Below are 14,819 nucleotides of genomic sequence, written 5' to 3' on the forward strand. Positions count from 1 at the left end.
GCGACATTTTTTTTTTTCTTTTTTTTTTTTCTTCTTACTGATGTTTGCAGCTTCAAACGCGATTAGTACACTTTGTCATCAGGTTAAGCAAGCTTATCTTGGTCAAAATGCACAACTCTATGCACAACTACTCAGTATTGACCTAAACAATCCAACTATCAACTCACTCTTGTCTGAACTAGCTCAGGTATATGTCACTTTTTTTTTTTTTTTTTTTAATTTGACACTCATGAAGATAGAAAACGGATGCTCAACTTGAACTGAATGTCAACGATGTATTAGAAGATACTTCTATTGCTTTATCTGATGCTGTACTTGGTTATCTTAAAGTACTAAAGATGATTCATAGTCCAGATATTGAACAAGTGTTTGAGACCTATGCATCTTATTATAGGTAACAAATAGAATACATAAAAGTATAAACTCACTTTTCTTTTATCGTATGCTTAGTGCACTTATTCCTGTGTTTTCAAGTGCAGATACATACTATCAAGTACCACTGATAAAGAACCTGTCGAGTTCTCTTGTTCAATTAGCATTTCAAGTAGATCGAATTGGGTTACGAGGAAAAGCACGTAAAGCCAATACAGCAGCAAGACTTTTATCTAAAGTATTCAATATCATGTTGGCAGACAGGTAATAACAAGATAAACAAGTTTACCTTATTAACATAGCTAGATCCCCTATAGAGACATCCAAAAGACAAGGCATATTCCACATTACGAATCTAGCATTTAAAGTCTACTTTAAATTAAACTCGATCCGTATGTGTCAAACATTCATCAACAATATTCGATCAGGCGAAATTGATTTAAGCCTTTATCCCATCAGTCAACAAGTGACCTATAAATATTACATTGGTAGATATGCACTTTATCATGGTAGACTAAAGCAGGTAAAAAAAAAAAAAAATCCACTTGATATCTTCATTCTAATGATTGCAAAAAAAAAAAAAAAAAAAAAAAAAAAAAAAGGCACAAGAATGTCTATTGTTTGCTTTCCAGAAATGTCATCCTGATCAATGGCATAACAAGAGAATGATACTTCATTATTTGATACCAACACGTATCATTCTTGGTTATTTCCCTAAACATGCCTTATTAGAGACCTACAATCTAGTGAATCCTTACTTGAATCTGATTCAATGTCTAAAAGTAGGTAATATACAAGGCTATTTAGACCATTTGGAGATCCATTTCAACTACTTTTATCACCATTTGACATATGTCCTTTTGAAAGAAAGAGGCATTGTGCTTGTATGGCGTTGTTTGATCAGAAATATGTATACACAGCTGGGTTCAACTGTACCTATCATTCATTTTGATCATATACTAGCAGCTATTCAATTTGCGACACAAAGTGACTATGCATTAGAAGATATAGAGTGTATGCTTGTCTCTCTTGTCAGTCAAGTAAGGCACATATACATACAGAAATCAGAGTTCATTCATCATTTCATGTTAGGGTTATATGCGTGGTTATTTACAACATCAGAAGCAACGTATTGTACTCAGTAAAGTCAATGCATTCCCTCCTATCTCTTCTGTCCGGCTTGTGGTTGAAAGATACAACGAATCCTTAATTGATGAACATTTAGATCAAGAACCACATCCATTGCCACAAGAAATTAAGCATATCATGGAATAAAAAGAATTTTTTTTTATTATTATCATTATCGTTTTAACCACCGAAACCATAGAGGGTACGGCCTTGTCTCTTCAAAGCATAGACAACATCCAAAGAGGTAACAGTCTTTCTCTTGGCGTGTTCAGTGTAAGTGACGGCATCACGAATGACATTTTCAAGGAAGACCTTGAGGACACCACGGGTTTCTTCATAGATGAGACCAGAGATACGCTTAACACCACCACGACGAGCGAGACGACGAATAGCAGGCTTGGTAATACCTTGAATGTTATCACGAAGAATCTTTCTGTGACGCTTGGCACCACCCTTTCCGAGACCTTTACCACCTTTACCACGACCAGTCACTACAAAACATGTAAGTTACTTGATTTTGGATATGTATTCTATACTTACTTTTTTAAGATGTAATAAACTATATAAAAAGAAGAGAAAAAATGTGAAAAAATGAAAATGCGATTTATTAAATACTCTAAAAAAAATTATAACGGATGATGACGACGACAAAAAAAAACGCGTAAAAAACGCGTTTTTTGATGCTCCTATTTTACTTTGAGCCCCCCTCTTTTTTTTTTAGACGCACTTGTTCGCGTTCTTTTCGTTCAAAGGTGACGTCCTCTCTACCTCTGTCTTGTTATATGAAAACATAAATTTTTTGATTTATTGATTTTTTTTTCTCTCTTTTTTTTTCCTTTTTATTTTTTTAGAATATGGCTCGTACTAAGCAAACAGCTCGTAAGTCTACTGGTGGTAAAGCCCCCCGTAAGCAACTCGCTACCAAGGCTGCTCGTAAGTCTGCCCCCTCTACTGGTGGTGTCAAGAAGCCTCATCGTTACAGACCTGGTACTGTCGCTCTTCGTGAAATCCGTCGTTACCAAAAGTCTACTGAACTCTTGATCCGTAAGCTCCCCTTCCAACGTCTTGTTCGTGAAATCGCTCAAGACTTCAAGACTGACTTGCGTTTCCAATCTTCTGCTATTGGTGCTCTTCAAGAAGCCTCTGAAGCTTACTTGGTCTCTCTCTTTGAAGGTAATATTGATGCATTTATGTAGTTGTGAACTCACCTATTTTTATATGTATATATATTTAGATACCAACTTGGCTGCTATCCATGCCAAGCGTGTCACTATTCAACCCAAGGATATTCAATTGGCTCGTCGTCTTCGTGGTGAACGTTCTTAAATTGTTGGGCAACTATGCTATTTACCAAAAAAATAAAAAATAAAGATCAGAATATAATTTTTCTTTATTCCCTTTCTTTTTTCCTGGTCATTGAAAGAATGCTTTCATGAAGAATGTAGTCAAGCGCGTTTATATTTCTGGGATGTGTGTGTATGTGTGTCACGCGGTTTTTTTTTTTTTTTTTTTTTTTTTTTGATAGATGTCAGGTACACTCTCTAAGATCTACTATTCAATGACCGCCAATGAATAGGATGGGTTGCATTATCAAATCATGACGCTTTTACAGTGTATTCAACCATGTTTTTGAGATAAACCCATATACCCACACACACACACACACACTCTCTCTCTCTCCCTCTCTCTTTTTTCTTTCTTTTCCAAGAGATAAAACAATAATCAGGGCAACAAAAAGAGATATGTTACTTTGACAGTCCTATGTAAAGACCAAATAACCTATTTAAAGTCACAACAGCAAAGTAAATATCCTATAAAAAGTGCTCTAATGACAAGACACTGACATGAATTCAATACGTCATGTCTTTAATATGAAACCATCATAGTAGTGGAATAACGCTAAATGGCTCAAAAAATTAGAGATTGGATGAGATCCTAATAAATAGTCCTTAATTGCATCGCAATTGGCAGAAGGACAGATGATTGAGTCTTGAATTTGTCAGTGTCGTATTGACTGATTTGATTTTAGGAGAAGTGAGGGTAGAGGTATCCCGAGAAGATACAAGGTCAATCCAGATAGACCTATTGTAAGAGATGAGAGGGCATCCTGAGACTTGGTAGATCGACTATGCTTCATAGAGACGCATATAGAATTGTTACATATCAAGTTGACCTTTGTTGATCATCTTTCTATTCTTCTCTTCAACAAAACAAGGGTGCTCTAGATGCTCGAAGCAATAGAAGATGTATGTCTGTGAAGTCTTGTGTTCGTTAGTGATACAGACATTGCCTCTTTCTCCACGCATTTCTTCCCACCATATCTACGATGGCTTTTAATTCTTGTTACTACACCTGTACCTCTCTCACTGACGAATTGACCTACTTTATGCCATCCTAGTAGATTATGAGGCTAGCTGAACTTCTACAATCATTGCACTAAGTTGCATATACTATATATTGCCTCTTATTTCTACTATCTTTCTTTTGACCTTATGTTGCAAAGTCCTAACATCAATATCTGTAAAGCTTATAACTAGCTCGTCGTCTTGAACATCAATGTCTGTTTCTTTCAATATTTGGTATCGGTTATAAAGCTTCAGATGAAACTTGTACCTGTCAAAGGTGAACGGTATAGTAGTTGACATTCGCTAGCTTGATATACACCGCGTGTTTGACTAGTTAACCTGAAAAGCGGGTCTTTTTTTTTTTTCTTGGTGAAGCTAATAGCCATTTCTTGCTTTTTAGCAGTATGACTACTGTAAAGCATATAATAAAGTTCCTCATTTCGGCTGGATATGCCAGACATAGAGCGAACAACTTTTTTTGGGCGGTATTCTGACAGATGCATGGCTGTTGAAATCGATTAGAATTTAAAGATAGTTAGTGCTGTCAGAAGTTGTCAAATCATAAATGACAAGATCATCTCTTTTACACTTTTCCATTATATTATACATATATATATATGTACTCTTTGGTTTTATTCGTTATTACCAGAACTAGAGAACGTAAGAATATGAATAATCCTAAAACTTTAATTATTAACCTAAATAAAAGCTATTGTTCCATAAATTCATATCAGATCGATATAAGGTTTAAAAATAGTTAAATTCTATCTGGAGTTCTGTCAAAGACGTAATCAAGAAGTCACTGTTTACAGTATTTCTACTTCAAATTCAGACGATGTTAATTTTTTTTTGGACGAATCAAAATTATTTTTCAGATGTTTAGCTTACCTTTTTTGGACGAAGTAAAATGGAAATTTAGACAAATGAAAATTTAGTTACGGAAAACGATTGTTATGTTAAATTCAAAAGTAGGTACCTGCATTAAATAACCAAAGCGTTAACCTTGATGGATAGTTTCGGTGTTTTTTCTGCAAAATATTGCTGGTCTTCGACCAGTTTCTCGTAAGCTTTCAACTATCTTCTTAAAGTTCAGCACTGCGGCCAAGTCCCGGTTCCAGAGTTTCCTTCTTTGTTTTTCGCCGTTATCAAGACATTTAAGATTTTGACATCTAATAATCCAGTGGTTATAGTCATTAATAGCTCCATTCTACAATTATTATTATCGTCTACCTTAATAAACCGTGACATTCAACAGTTGGTGCATCGGCTCTTTTGTATGGGCGAGGGTTGACAACAGTCTTGAATGTCTCCAGTTCGCTTTCGCAAGTAGGGCAATATGAGGACGTTTTAAACTCGTCGATTAAAAGAACAGTAAATCCTGCCTTCTTCAACATTTTGATTAGGCCTTTACTTCTTGTGGGCTCCTGGAATTTCGTATTCGGAGCAGACCAATTACCTATCACTAAAATCGAGTTTTTCCCAAACTTTAGCTTTAGCCGTTGAACCAAATTGGCATCATTTTGATCGTAATAGAGCTTGCTGTTGAATTTTATCTTTCTGAAAGGTAACAGTCGCAACTTTTCTAATTGTGTGCTTGCTTTGTGTTTTAACCCATTATCTTCATTACTTAAGGACATGTTACTAATCAGTGCATTTAGTGAGTTTTTTGTTGTTGCAGTCAGACGCTGTGCGATGTGCTTTTGTTTTAACATGATTTCCAAATAAGTCGCATACAAATTCAAATCAGCAGTGGTGCTAGTAGTGTCTTTCGGTTGCGGATAATATCCTCGAAAATTTATAACAAACAAATCTCCATAGTATAAACATCCTCGTCGTATTGAGAATTCCGTGACAGATCCAGGGAAATATGATTCATTGATCGTCATTGTTTCATTTGCATAATATCTCGTTAATACATGTGTGACAGAGGCTCTGGTTTTGATGTAATCCCTAAATTTTGTAATGTCTACTGAAGAAGATACGGTTTTAGACAAAATGAGTTGGGCGATTTTTACTGACTCTGGCGTATTTTGTTTGCTTAATATTTTGTTATGTCTAGTCAGCTTATTTCTAGTGATTTTTGTATATTTTAGAATTTGGGGCTTCTCCTTCGTACTTGACTCTTGCATGCAAAACATAAGGTCTCGTCTTCCAGGGTCAATTAAAACGTATTTGCCTTGGTTTTCCTTCAGTGTAGCAGGTAGTATATTTTCGACATACTCCTCGTCGATAGTATCTGTCTTCTTATTATTCATTCTTGGCTGCTTTTTACCCGTGGTGATATTCTGTTTTAACACCGAAGCACAAATACCATCAGTTTCAATGGTACCCTGAAATCGTAGAGATTTATTAAGTCCTTGAGGTTTGAATGATTTCTTGTTTAAATTAACGACGTTGCTCCAAATCTCAAACTTTTGTTCCGCCTTGAAGGAAGTTTTCTGCTTCAGTATGTGATGATGAACTATTTTGGAATCCAGAGTAATGTAGGATGGTATAAACGATGTTTTGATTGGAAAACAATTAAATGTTTTAGCTGCTTCAGTTTCCAGAAGTTTAGCAATCTTGTAGAAAGCATTGAAATGCTTTTCTGGGTGAGCTTTAACATCATAATAGATAGAATTCTTTTCGAATTTGTAGTTGTTTGGGTAAGTTTATAGTAAGTCCCTTACAGATGATAATGCTTTTTCATCCAGGACGTCCGAAGAAGGAATTTCTTTTTTTGATACAGCGAATTTCATTTTGTTAAGGAGTTCAAATACTTCTTTTCGGCGAGCTTCTTTTATAGCATTTACAGCTTTCATACGATGATCGAGACTGAGTAACTTTTCTTCTTTTTTAGAAAGCATGTTCAATAACATACGCAATCTGTTACCAAAATGTGCCTTGCTATTATTGTGGTAAGCCGTATTAATTTTAGTACATTCGTACAATGCGAGCTGTTGCACGTACTTTATCTCAAACGGAGTATATTGAGCATCTTCAAAATACGATGATTTGTGACGAGATATCAATTCACGATAGATAGCGGTTCTATCTTTTACCTTTCCAGGAACATTACGACGAATGATCAGAGCCAGAAACACCTCTACGAAAAACTCCTTTGTTACAAAATCTGCCAAGCTGAAGTCAATGCTATTCTTTAGCTCCTCCAAAAATATGTATTTTGAGAAACTATAAGTATGTAAAACTAGTATATTGACATTGTCGACTAAATCGTATAAAGGTCGTACATGATCCTGATTCCAAATATTTTGAATAGTCGTTTTGATTGTGATCACTTGTTTAATTTGTTCAGAAACTGGGGAGCTTGAATTGGCAACATTTGAATTGGAGGAGCTTGATTCAGCAACTAAAGAGCTTGATTCAACTACTGAAGAACTTGGTTTGACTGCTGAAGAGCTTGGTTTGACTGCTGAAGAGCTGAGGTTGATTATTATGGAGCTTGAGCTAGCAGTAGCACTTGTATTAGAAGAGGTATGGACCACATTATTTAGTTTAGCCTTTTTATTTTCAGAACTATACGGCGTGTTTTCTTTACGTATATGAAAAGTTAGATTAGACCTGTACATAAAGATCATGTAATAAGACGTACTAGTTCTTTTTCTATACATAATCGGTTGGAAATCTTCATCTGAATTATCTTCAGTAACTTCTTGTTCGGTTTCTTCTGTTGTATCAGAAAAAGTGTGGTCGATGGGATTTCATCTATTTACTATAATATTCGACTTTACCAGTATTGATTCCACGACCATTATCAGACTGTTTTCCACTTCTTTTCATAATAGATAGTATTGGCTAGAAGAAAGCTATTACACTATATAGTATATAATTGAAAGAAATGAAAAAAATGGATTTTTTGGTTATTTTATTCATTGCCACCAAATCAGAATATAGTAAATATGAGCTTTGACGTGACATGTTAAATATACATTCTTTTCTCTCGAAAAAACTTTTTATAACTTATGTAAGGTCACAACATCACATATAAAGCACACTCTTAAGTATGTATTATCTTTTGAATATCCCAAATCGATGATGTATTACTAACAATTCAATAAAGTTGTCTTAAATTATGAAATATGTATATAGAATCAACTGTTTTCTGAACAAGTCAGTAATAACTGAATGTACACGTACGGTTGTATAAAGAGGTTTTTTATAATGCCCATTAGGATAGGCACGAGAGCGTTATTTTTTTTTGGACAGCAGAAATAAAAATATCATAAATATTCTTAACAGCGTTGACATGTCAAATCAGACTAGGTATATTGCAAGTGTATATGACACTGCATGTATAGCACTGAACTATATATCAACCATTCTTCACTTGTTGTTTGCTACAAAAAAGCTCTTGAAAATATACTGTATAAGCATTTTGTTTCAGTAATTTAAAAAAAACCATCAAAAAACGAAATTGTTATCTTGAGCATCCACAATTAGATGAGCAATTCATCTTATTTTAAAACATGTCTTACAGCTAATTTTCATTTTACTTCATCCAAAAAAGGTAAGCTAAACATCTGAAAAAAAATTTAACATCGTCTGAATTTGAAGTAGAAATACTGTATTAGGGTTAGTCGGTCTTTGAATTTACACATATATATCATGCAAGCTCACTTTTATTTTTCTTTTCTTTTCTTTATGTCGGATAATCAAAAGTTAAGAATTACTATTATTGGGTCTGGTAATTGGTAAGTAGAATACATTTGATACTATGGCTTATCTCTTTTGATAGGGGTTCGGCCATTGCTCGTGTATGTGGTCAAAATGCTCGTACACACCCTGACTTGTTTGAAACCGAAGTCCGTATGTGGGTCTATGAAGAACAAATTGACGGTAAAAACCTAACAGACATAATCAACGAAAAACACGAAAATGTCAAATACTTACCTGGTATTCACCTGGGTGATAATATCAAGGCTATTGCAGATGTAAAAGAAGCAGCCAAAGAGGCTAATATTCTTGTGTTTGTCTTACCCCATCAATTTGTCTATGGTGTTTGTGAATCCCTTCGTGATGTCATTCCAAAAGATAACTGCCGAGCCATTTCGTTGATCAAGGGACTTGATTACCGAGATAATAACTTACTTATCTTTTCGGAAGAGATCGAAAAGATCTTGAATGTCCATTGTGCTGCTTTAAGTGGTGCCAATATTGCACTGGAAGTGGCCCAAGAACAATTTGGTGAAGCCACTATTGCTTCTCGGGACTTGCGTGATCAAGACGTGTTCTTGAAATTGTTTCATACCAATTATTTTGACGTGACAGTCATTAGTGATTGGCGAGGTCTTCAAGTCTGTGGTGCATTAAAGAATGTGGTTGCTTTAGGTGCAGGCATTTGTGAAGGACTTAAGTATGGTAATAACACAAGAGCATCTGTGATTCGTCGAGGATTGGTGGAAATGAGAAAGTTTGGCAAGACCTTTTTTGGCGGTGTTCATACAGAAACATTTTTCGGTAACATGCGTCTTAACTAAGACCTTCCCCCAAAAAAAAAAAAAAACTGACACATTCTATAGAATCCTGTGGTGTTGCTGACCTAATCACTTCTTGTTCTGGTGGTCGTAATAAGAAAGTGGCTGTTGCTTTTGTACAATCAGACAAGAATATTGAAGATATTGAAAGAGACATGTTGAATGGTCAGAAATTACAAGGCACAACCACTTCTCATGAAGTCTTTAATTTCTTGTCTGCCCGAGACATGTTGGATGAATTTCCTCTTTTGACTACTGTGTATCGTATTATCTATGAAAAAGCAGATCCCGAGTCCATTGCTGCTTGTCTTCGTACTTTTAAAGTCAAAGTGGATTAATGCATGGCTGGCTTTAAATGACTGTATTTCCAAGTCGTATCATAATTGATCCAATCATTTCATTATTAAAAAAAATATTTTTTTAAACGCGCTTTCCTTGTTCTCTATTCAATGATATCCAGAAACATAAACTATGTACCACAAGATATTTTACAGAAACTCGCTTATATCAACGAACAAACATGGCTCAAGTTTGGTAAAAAAAAAAAAAAAAAAGAGAGAGAGAAAAAAAGAGAGAAACCAACAAAGTGTATGAATAACATATGCATAGGCAGTTTAGCTGAACTAATGAATGATCATGACAAAGCCATTAGTTTTTATGAATCTGCCTTGAGACACAACCTTCATTCCATCACTGCCTTAACACAAATAGCTTCTTTATTTCGAGCTAAAGAACAATTCAGCAAGGCAAGTATAGACTTGTTGATGGAGTCCTTATTGATCTTCATTTAGGCTGTTGACTATTTCAAACGGATTCTATCGATTCAAGAAAACAATGGCGAAGTATGGGCTTCATTAGGTCATTGTTATTTAATGATGGATAACTTACAAGAAGCCTATGATGCCTATCAACAGGCATTGCATCATCTTCAGAACCCTAAAGATCCTAAACTCTGGTATGGCATTGGTATCCTGTATGATCGTTATGGTTCTCTTGAACACGCTGAAGAAGCCTTTTCTGCTGTGATGAAGATGGATCCTCAGTTCGAAAAGTCCAATGAAATCTATTTTCGACTCGGCATTATTTATAAGCAACAACGTAAACTGGATCCTTCATTACAATGCTTTCGTTATGTACTTCATCACCCACCAGAACCATTAACAGAATCAGATATATGGTTTCAAATTGGATCTGTGCATGAACAAAAGAAAGAGGTATGAATAACTATTATTTCTATGTCTTATATCATCAGTATGATGCAGCTAAAGAAGCCTATGAACATGTCTTGTTTGAAAACCCAGAACATGCCAAAGTACTTCAACAATTAGGCTGGCTTTATCACCAATCCGATGCTCCTTTTTGTAACCAGCAATTAGCTACTGAGTTCTTGACACGATCATTAAAAGCAGATGGCAATGATGCTCAGTCATGGTATTTACTGGGTCGTTGTTATATGGTCAATCAGAACCACAACAAGGCTTATGAAGCCTATCAACAAGCTGTCTATCGAGATGCTCGTAACCCTACTTTTTGGTGTTCGATTGGCGTCTTGTACTATCAAATCAATCAATACCGAGATGCATTAGATGCGTATAGCCGTGCTATACGTCTGAATCCTTATATCAGTGAAGTATGGTATGATTTAGGCACTTTGTATGAATCATGTAACAATCAAGTGCAAGATGCTGTTGATGCCTACAGTCGTGCTGCTGAACTGGATCCTCATAACCCTTTGATCCAACAGCGCTTAGAACACTTGAGACGACCACAAGATAGTCATTCAGAAGCACCCCCACCAAGGGATGTGAGTGATCCAAGTCAATATGTCAGTCACACAGCTGGTAGTAGTAGTTTATTACCTTATGACCAGGTAAGATAATAATATAGATACAGGCTTATCCATGTCTGCGTATGATATAGCGTACAAGGCCTATAGATCGTAATTCAATAAGTGAGCCTAACCGAGACATGTATACTTTAAATGCCATGGCTTCTCCTAATGGACTAAAACCCAAGATAAAAGAAGAACCTAAATCGCCTCAACCTTCCATTACTCTCAAGAATGAAGATCTAAAGATACCAAAGCAAGAAACTAAATAAATGCTATTTTTTTTTATTATACAATTCTATACACCATGTTGTTTAATAATGTTGGCTTCATATGGATGTTCACTGCCTTCAAAGATTTTTAAACGATCCAAACGCACTTGACGAAGTTTGTTCTTGGGCAACATGCCAGATACTGCCTTACGAATAGGTTCAGTAGCATCTTTTGCTTGTAAATTCTCAAAGTTGATTTCCTTTAATCCACCAGGATGCATTGTGTGGTGACGATATAATTTTTGTTCTGCTTTCTTGCCTGAAACGAGGATATCTTTGGCGTTAATGACAACCACATAATCACCACAATCAGCTATAAGATGGGAATGAGTCTCGTGAGGACTTGTTGTTCGTATTTACCTGCAGGATCATAGATGGGTTTATGCTTTCCCATTAAAGTGGTAGCAACATTCGTAGCTAAACGACCCAACACTCTTTGCTTTGCATCAACGACATGCCAAACACGGGCGTATGCAAGTGCAGTCTATAGACAAGTTAATCTTTGGTTGATTGCAAAAAAAAAAACGCTTTACATTGCCAATAGCTTGAGACATAGTAAAAAGAATCCAATGATCAAACAGGGACAAGGGTTAAAAGCAAAAAAAAAAGAAAAAAGATCTTAAAAAGGTAACTGACAGCTGTGACTACTTTTCCACCATGTTGATCAGTTAGATAAAGTCTTTTGTTCTTTCTTTCTTTTTTTGTAGGATGAACACTCAACCCTTATTCGGTGGAGCTATTGTGGCCCCTTTACCTGGCTCTTTTCTTGATGCAAGGTAATGTCAACTTTGTTTTTTGACCGAGACTTATAGAATAAAAAGTCAGTTTCGCCAAGTACCCGACAATCAAGAAGTATTTGTAGATACAAACACGCAACAAAGTTTGATTTTTGAACTATTGGAGCAAGTAGAATCAAAGCAACACGATGCCATCAAGTAAAAAAAAAAAAAAAAAAGGAAGAAACAGACATGGTTCTCCTGATGACTTATATCTTATAGATTCCATTTCCAACAATTAGCAGATGATAATGAAGCTTCTGAATCTACTGTTTCTTTTGTCGATACCTTAAATACACAGCAAGTGGCTCCTCTTTTACCGTTTGATTCAACTGAAATTTACATTTTACAAGGCACTCAAAAGATTGCTAAATTCAATGAATCCAAAGCATACAACACAGTCGAGATTATCATGGCTGTTGTTCGACTAACCAAAGCTCAAACTGATTTTGTTATTTCGGTCAATGCACCTATTCAGTTAGCCAACACAAGCAGTGAACAAGAATCTGTCAATGACACACATGCTATTCGCATTGAAGATGTCAAACAAGAAATGCTTCTTGTCTTGAAAGGATTGGAAGTCAAAGACTGGAGTTTATTTGGCTAAGAAATAAAATCTCGTCCCTTATTTGAAGGAAGCCCACTGGCAGCTACGATACCTCGGTAGTCTGCATGGTATAACTTGGGCGGTAATCCTTTACCAAATTTGTTATTCACATGATTTGAGCATAATAAACCAGATAACAAGACACTCAGATGAACTGGGACCATACTGAATGCCACAATCCAAGTGATTGTCAAGCCGTAGGTTGTCAAGGATTGATATTTATATCTACAGCCTGGTAAAAGTGTTCGAGGGTAACACTTGTTGGATGTTTCATGGTAATCTGAGAATGATTTGTACCCACAACAATGTAAGTTTGCTTGGATCTGAGCGCGATCTTCGGCGTTTAATGCATAATGCCACTGATAAGAGAGTTTGCCTTCAATGTTCCATTTGTTTTTGCGGTAGGCAGTATAGCCAACAGCTGCAATCATGCCAAAACATGGCCACATCATAAGATTATAAACAGCGAGTATAGGTCGATTGTTCAGAACAATGCCTATAAATCCAAGTATAGAAGTTACTAAACAAAAGACGCCTGTGGCAGTAATTACTGTACTAAATCAGTATCTGTGTACGATTTGGGGAGGGGGAGGGGGAGGTGTTGCTTACAATTGACTAGCATTCTTTCTCCTATAAGCATCACAATGGCACGCTGATAGACTATTGATTAAGAGAAATAAGTACCAGTATAGATTGAGCTTGTTTGCTTACGCCTAAGATAGGTGCACAAGCCAAGTATGAGTATGACAAGACCATAAGCAAACATCTATAGTATATCAGTCTAACTTATTGCATTTCTGTTGATTGATTACAACTGAATTCATCAATAAAAGCCATATTTTATACGATGTCCATCGATGCCATTTTTTGACAGGTATGCTTGGACCACCTTCGGGCACATGTCGTTTCATGATATGAATATCGGAACCATTGGAACGAAAACTAGAATTCCTACTGCTATGGTTTAGCCATGGCAAAACAGGCACTGATAATGATTCACTAGTTGATGGTGTACTTGACATTGAATACGAAAATAAAATAAAAAAATTTTTTTTTTGGGATGCTTCTATTTATATTGTGAGGGCTACTTCTTCGGTACTTTAAAGAAGTCTTTCTCTTTTTCTCTCCCTCTCTCGTTCTTCCATTTAGTTCTTTAATGATTGTTACTTCTTTTTCCTTACTTATATGACAAGGAGAAAGTGATACTTGTTTTTTTTTTATGTCGGATAAGGTATAGTTCTTATTTTATTGACAAGTTACACAGCTTTCCTATTTGTAACGGATCGGCATTGTCCCTGCTCGGAACGCACAATCTATTTTTTTTTCAAGTCAGAAAGTCAATGTAACAGAACAAAAAAGAGTGTTTTTTTTGTGGGAATCTGTTTGTAGACAGACATTTTGTAAAATGGCGCTTTCATAAGTAGTACTATTGATACGAATATACTCTCTATTAGAGCAAAAAGTAGGATTGCTCAATGTAAATCAAGACCATGCTTTGAGTCTTTGAAAGGTAATGATCTTGCCATTCGTGTCACTAGGTTATCCACTTTTAACTGGATTATGGTTAAGCAGTTGAATGTCACAAAACGCAAGTTAGATAGGATTGGATTCACTAGAATTACCAGTTCAATGGATCAAATGCCTTTTTTGAAAAGGTGTGTTTGTGCCAACGGCTTAGTACTATAATGATTTGTTTAGGCAATAAAGATACCAGGCAAATCAATGGCTCTAACGACAAAAAAGACAACACTCCATACAAAATCCTTGTATTTTCTCTTGTCAATATAAAGGCAACATATAGCCTATTGATACAAGGATAAACACTTTCTCCTATCCTACCACCACCAATCGAACCTGTCAAAATTTTAGTTTATGCAGATGATGTACTGGTTTTCCTTCGCAACCATTTTGATCTTGTACGACTACAAACATTAATTGATCATTATATGTCAGCTTCTGACGCACTGCTTAACTACAACAAAACTCAAGCTTTCTCCTTATCCGGCTCACCTCTTCC

At 35.8% G+C, this 14,819-nt stretch overlaps 9 protein-coding genes across 9 annotated transcripts; 5 read left to right on the forward strand and 4 right to left on the reverse strand.

Moving 5' to 3' along the window:
- The first annotated feature begins 20 nt into the window (after positions 1 to 20).
- Positions 21 to 1,685, forward strand: B0P05DRAFT_536811 (uncharacterized protein). Its single transcript, XM_051577632.1, has 6 exons — positions 21 to 187; positions 240 to 394; positions 451 to 636; positions 679 to 895; positions 975 to 1,412; positions 1,465 to 1,685. Exons 1-6 carry the CDS (start codon positions 41 to 43, stop codon positions 1,645 to 1,647), a joined length of 1,326 nt encoding a protein of 441 aa, XP_051436096.1. The 5' UTR covers positions 21 to 40; the 3' UTR covers positions 1,648 to 1,685.
- On the reverse strand, positions 1,681 to 1,980 carry B0P05DRAFT_467634 (uncharacterized protein; the record flags this gene model as incomplete). The annotated part of the gene is made up of 1 exon (XM_051574389.1): positions 1,681 to 1,980. A coding segment is annotated over one exon (300 nt), but the record flags the coding sequence as incomplete, so codon positions are not given.
- Positions 1,981 to 2,354: 374 nt separating this feature from the next.
- On the forward strand, positions 2,355 to 2,826 carry B0P05DRAFT_586039 (histone H3; the record flags this gene model as incomplete). The annotated part of the gene is made up of 2 exons (XM_051582483.1): positions 2,355 to 2,673; positions 2,735 to 2,826. 2 exons carry the CDS (start codon positions 2,355 to 2,357, stop codon positions 2,824 to 2,826), a joined length of 411 nt encoding a protein of 136 aa, XP_051436098.1.
- A 2,245-nt stretch (positions 2,827 to 5,071) lies between these two features.
- Positions 5,072 to 7,891, reverse strand: B0P05DRAFT_610463 (uncharacterized protein; the record flags this gene model as incomplete). Its single annotated transcript, XM_051583385.1, has 5 exons — positions 7,577 to 7,891; positions 7,438 to 7,512; positions 6,795 to 7,377; positions 6,515 to 6,731; positions 5,072 to 6,466 (listed from the first exon to the last, which is right to left on the reverse strand). Exons 1-5 carry the CDS (start codon positions 7,623 to 7,625, stop codon positions 5,072 to 5,074), a joined length of 2,319 nt encoding a protein of 772 aa, XP_051436099.1. The 5' UTR covers positions 7,626 to 7,891.
- Positions 7,892 to 8,091: 200 nt separating this feature from the next.
- B0P05DRAFT_603269 (glycerol-3-phosphate dehydrogenase [NAD+]) lies at positions 8,092 to 9,748 on the forward strand (the record flags this gene model as incomplete). The annotated part of the gene is made up of 4 exons (XM_051583290.1): positions 8,092 to 8,108; positions 8,510 to 8,536; positions 8,581 to 9,302; positions 9,365 to 9,748. The coding sequence occupies 4 exons, from the start codon at positions 8,092 to 8,094 to the stop codon at positions 9,655 to 9,657; spliced, it is 1,059 nt and encodes a 352-aa protein (XP_051436100.1). The 3' UTR covers positions 9,658 to 9,748.
- B0P05DRAFT_595872 (uncharacterized protein) lies at positions 9,746 to 11,425 on the forward strand. Its single transcript, XM_051583113.1, has 5 exons — positions 9,746 to 9,853; positions 9,929 to 10,065; positions 10,111 to 10,533; positions 10,572 to 11,189; positions 11,240 to 11,425. The coding sequence occupies exons 1-5, from the start codon at positions 9,769 to 9,771 to the stop codon at positions 11,417 to 11,419; spliced, it is 1,443 nt and encodes a 480-aa protein (XP_051436101.1). The 5' UTR covers positions 9,746 to 9,768; the 3' UTR covers positions 11,420 to 11,425.
- Positions 11,426 to 11,445: 20 nt separating this feature from the next.
- On the reverse strand, positions 11,446 to 11,973 carry B0P05DRAFT_467852 (50S ribosomal protein L13; the record flags this gene model as incomplete). Its single annotated transcript, XM_051574399.1, has 3 exons — positions 11,446 to 11,732; positions 11,780 to 11,903; positions 11,953 to 11,973. The coding sequence occupies 3 exons, from the start codon at positions 11,971 to 11,973 to the stop codon at positions 11,446 to 11,448; spliced, it is 432 nt and encodes a 143-aa protein (XP_051436102.1).
- A 31-nt stretch (positions 11,974 to 12,004) lies between these two features.
- Positions 12,005 to 12,935, forward strand: B0P05DRAFT_50119 (uncharacterized protein). Its single transcript, XM_051575447.1, has 3 exons — positions 12,005 to 12,195; positions 12,241 to 12,354; positions 12,418 to 12,935. The coding sequence occupies exons 1-3, from the start codon at positions 12,128 to 12,130 to the stop codon at positions 12,800 to 12,802; spliced, it is 567 nt and encodes a 188-aa protein (XP_051436103.1). The 5' UTR covers positions 12,005 to 12,127; the 3' UTR covers positions 12,803 to 12,935.
- B0P05DRAFT_610492 (uncharacterized protein) lies at positions 12,799 to 13,824 on the reverse strand (the record flags this gene model as incomplete). The annotated part of the gene is made up of 4 exons (XM_051583386.1): positions 12,799 to 13,337; positions 13,412 to 13,462; positions 13,514 to 13,568; positions 13,615 to 13,824. 4 exons carry the CDS (start codon positions 13,822 to 13,824, stop codon positions 12,799 to 12,801), a joined length of 855 nt encoding a protein of 284 aa, XP_051436104.1.
- Positions 13,825 to 14,819: the final 995 nt, after the last annotated feature.

Source organism: Gilbertella persicaria (genome assembly GCF_025201335.1).
Source record: "Gilbertella persicaria strain CBS 190.32 chromosome Unknown B0P05scaffold_14, whole genome shotgun sequence".
Classification (NCBI taxonomy): Eukaryota; Fungi; Mucoromycota; class Mucoromycetes; order Mucorales; family Choanephoraceae; genus Gilbertella; species Gilbertella persicaria.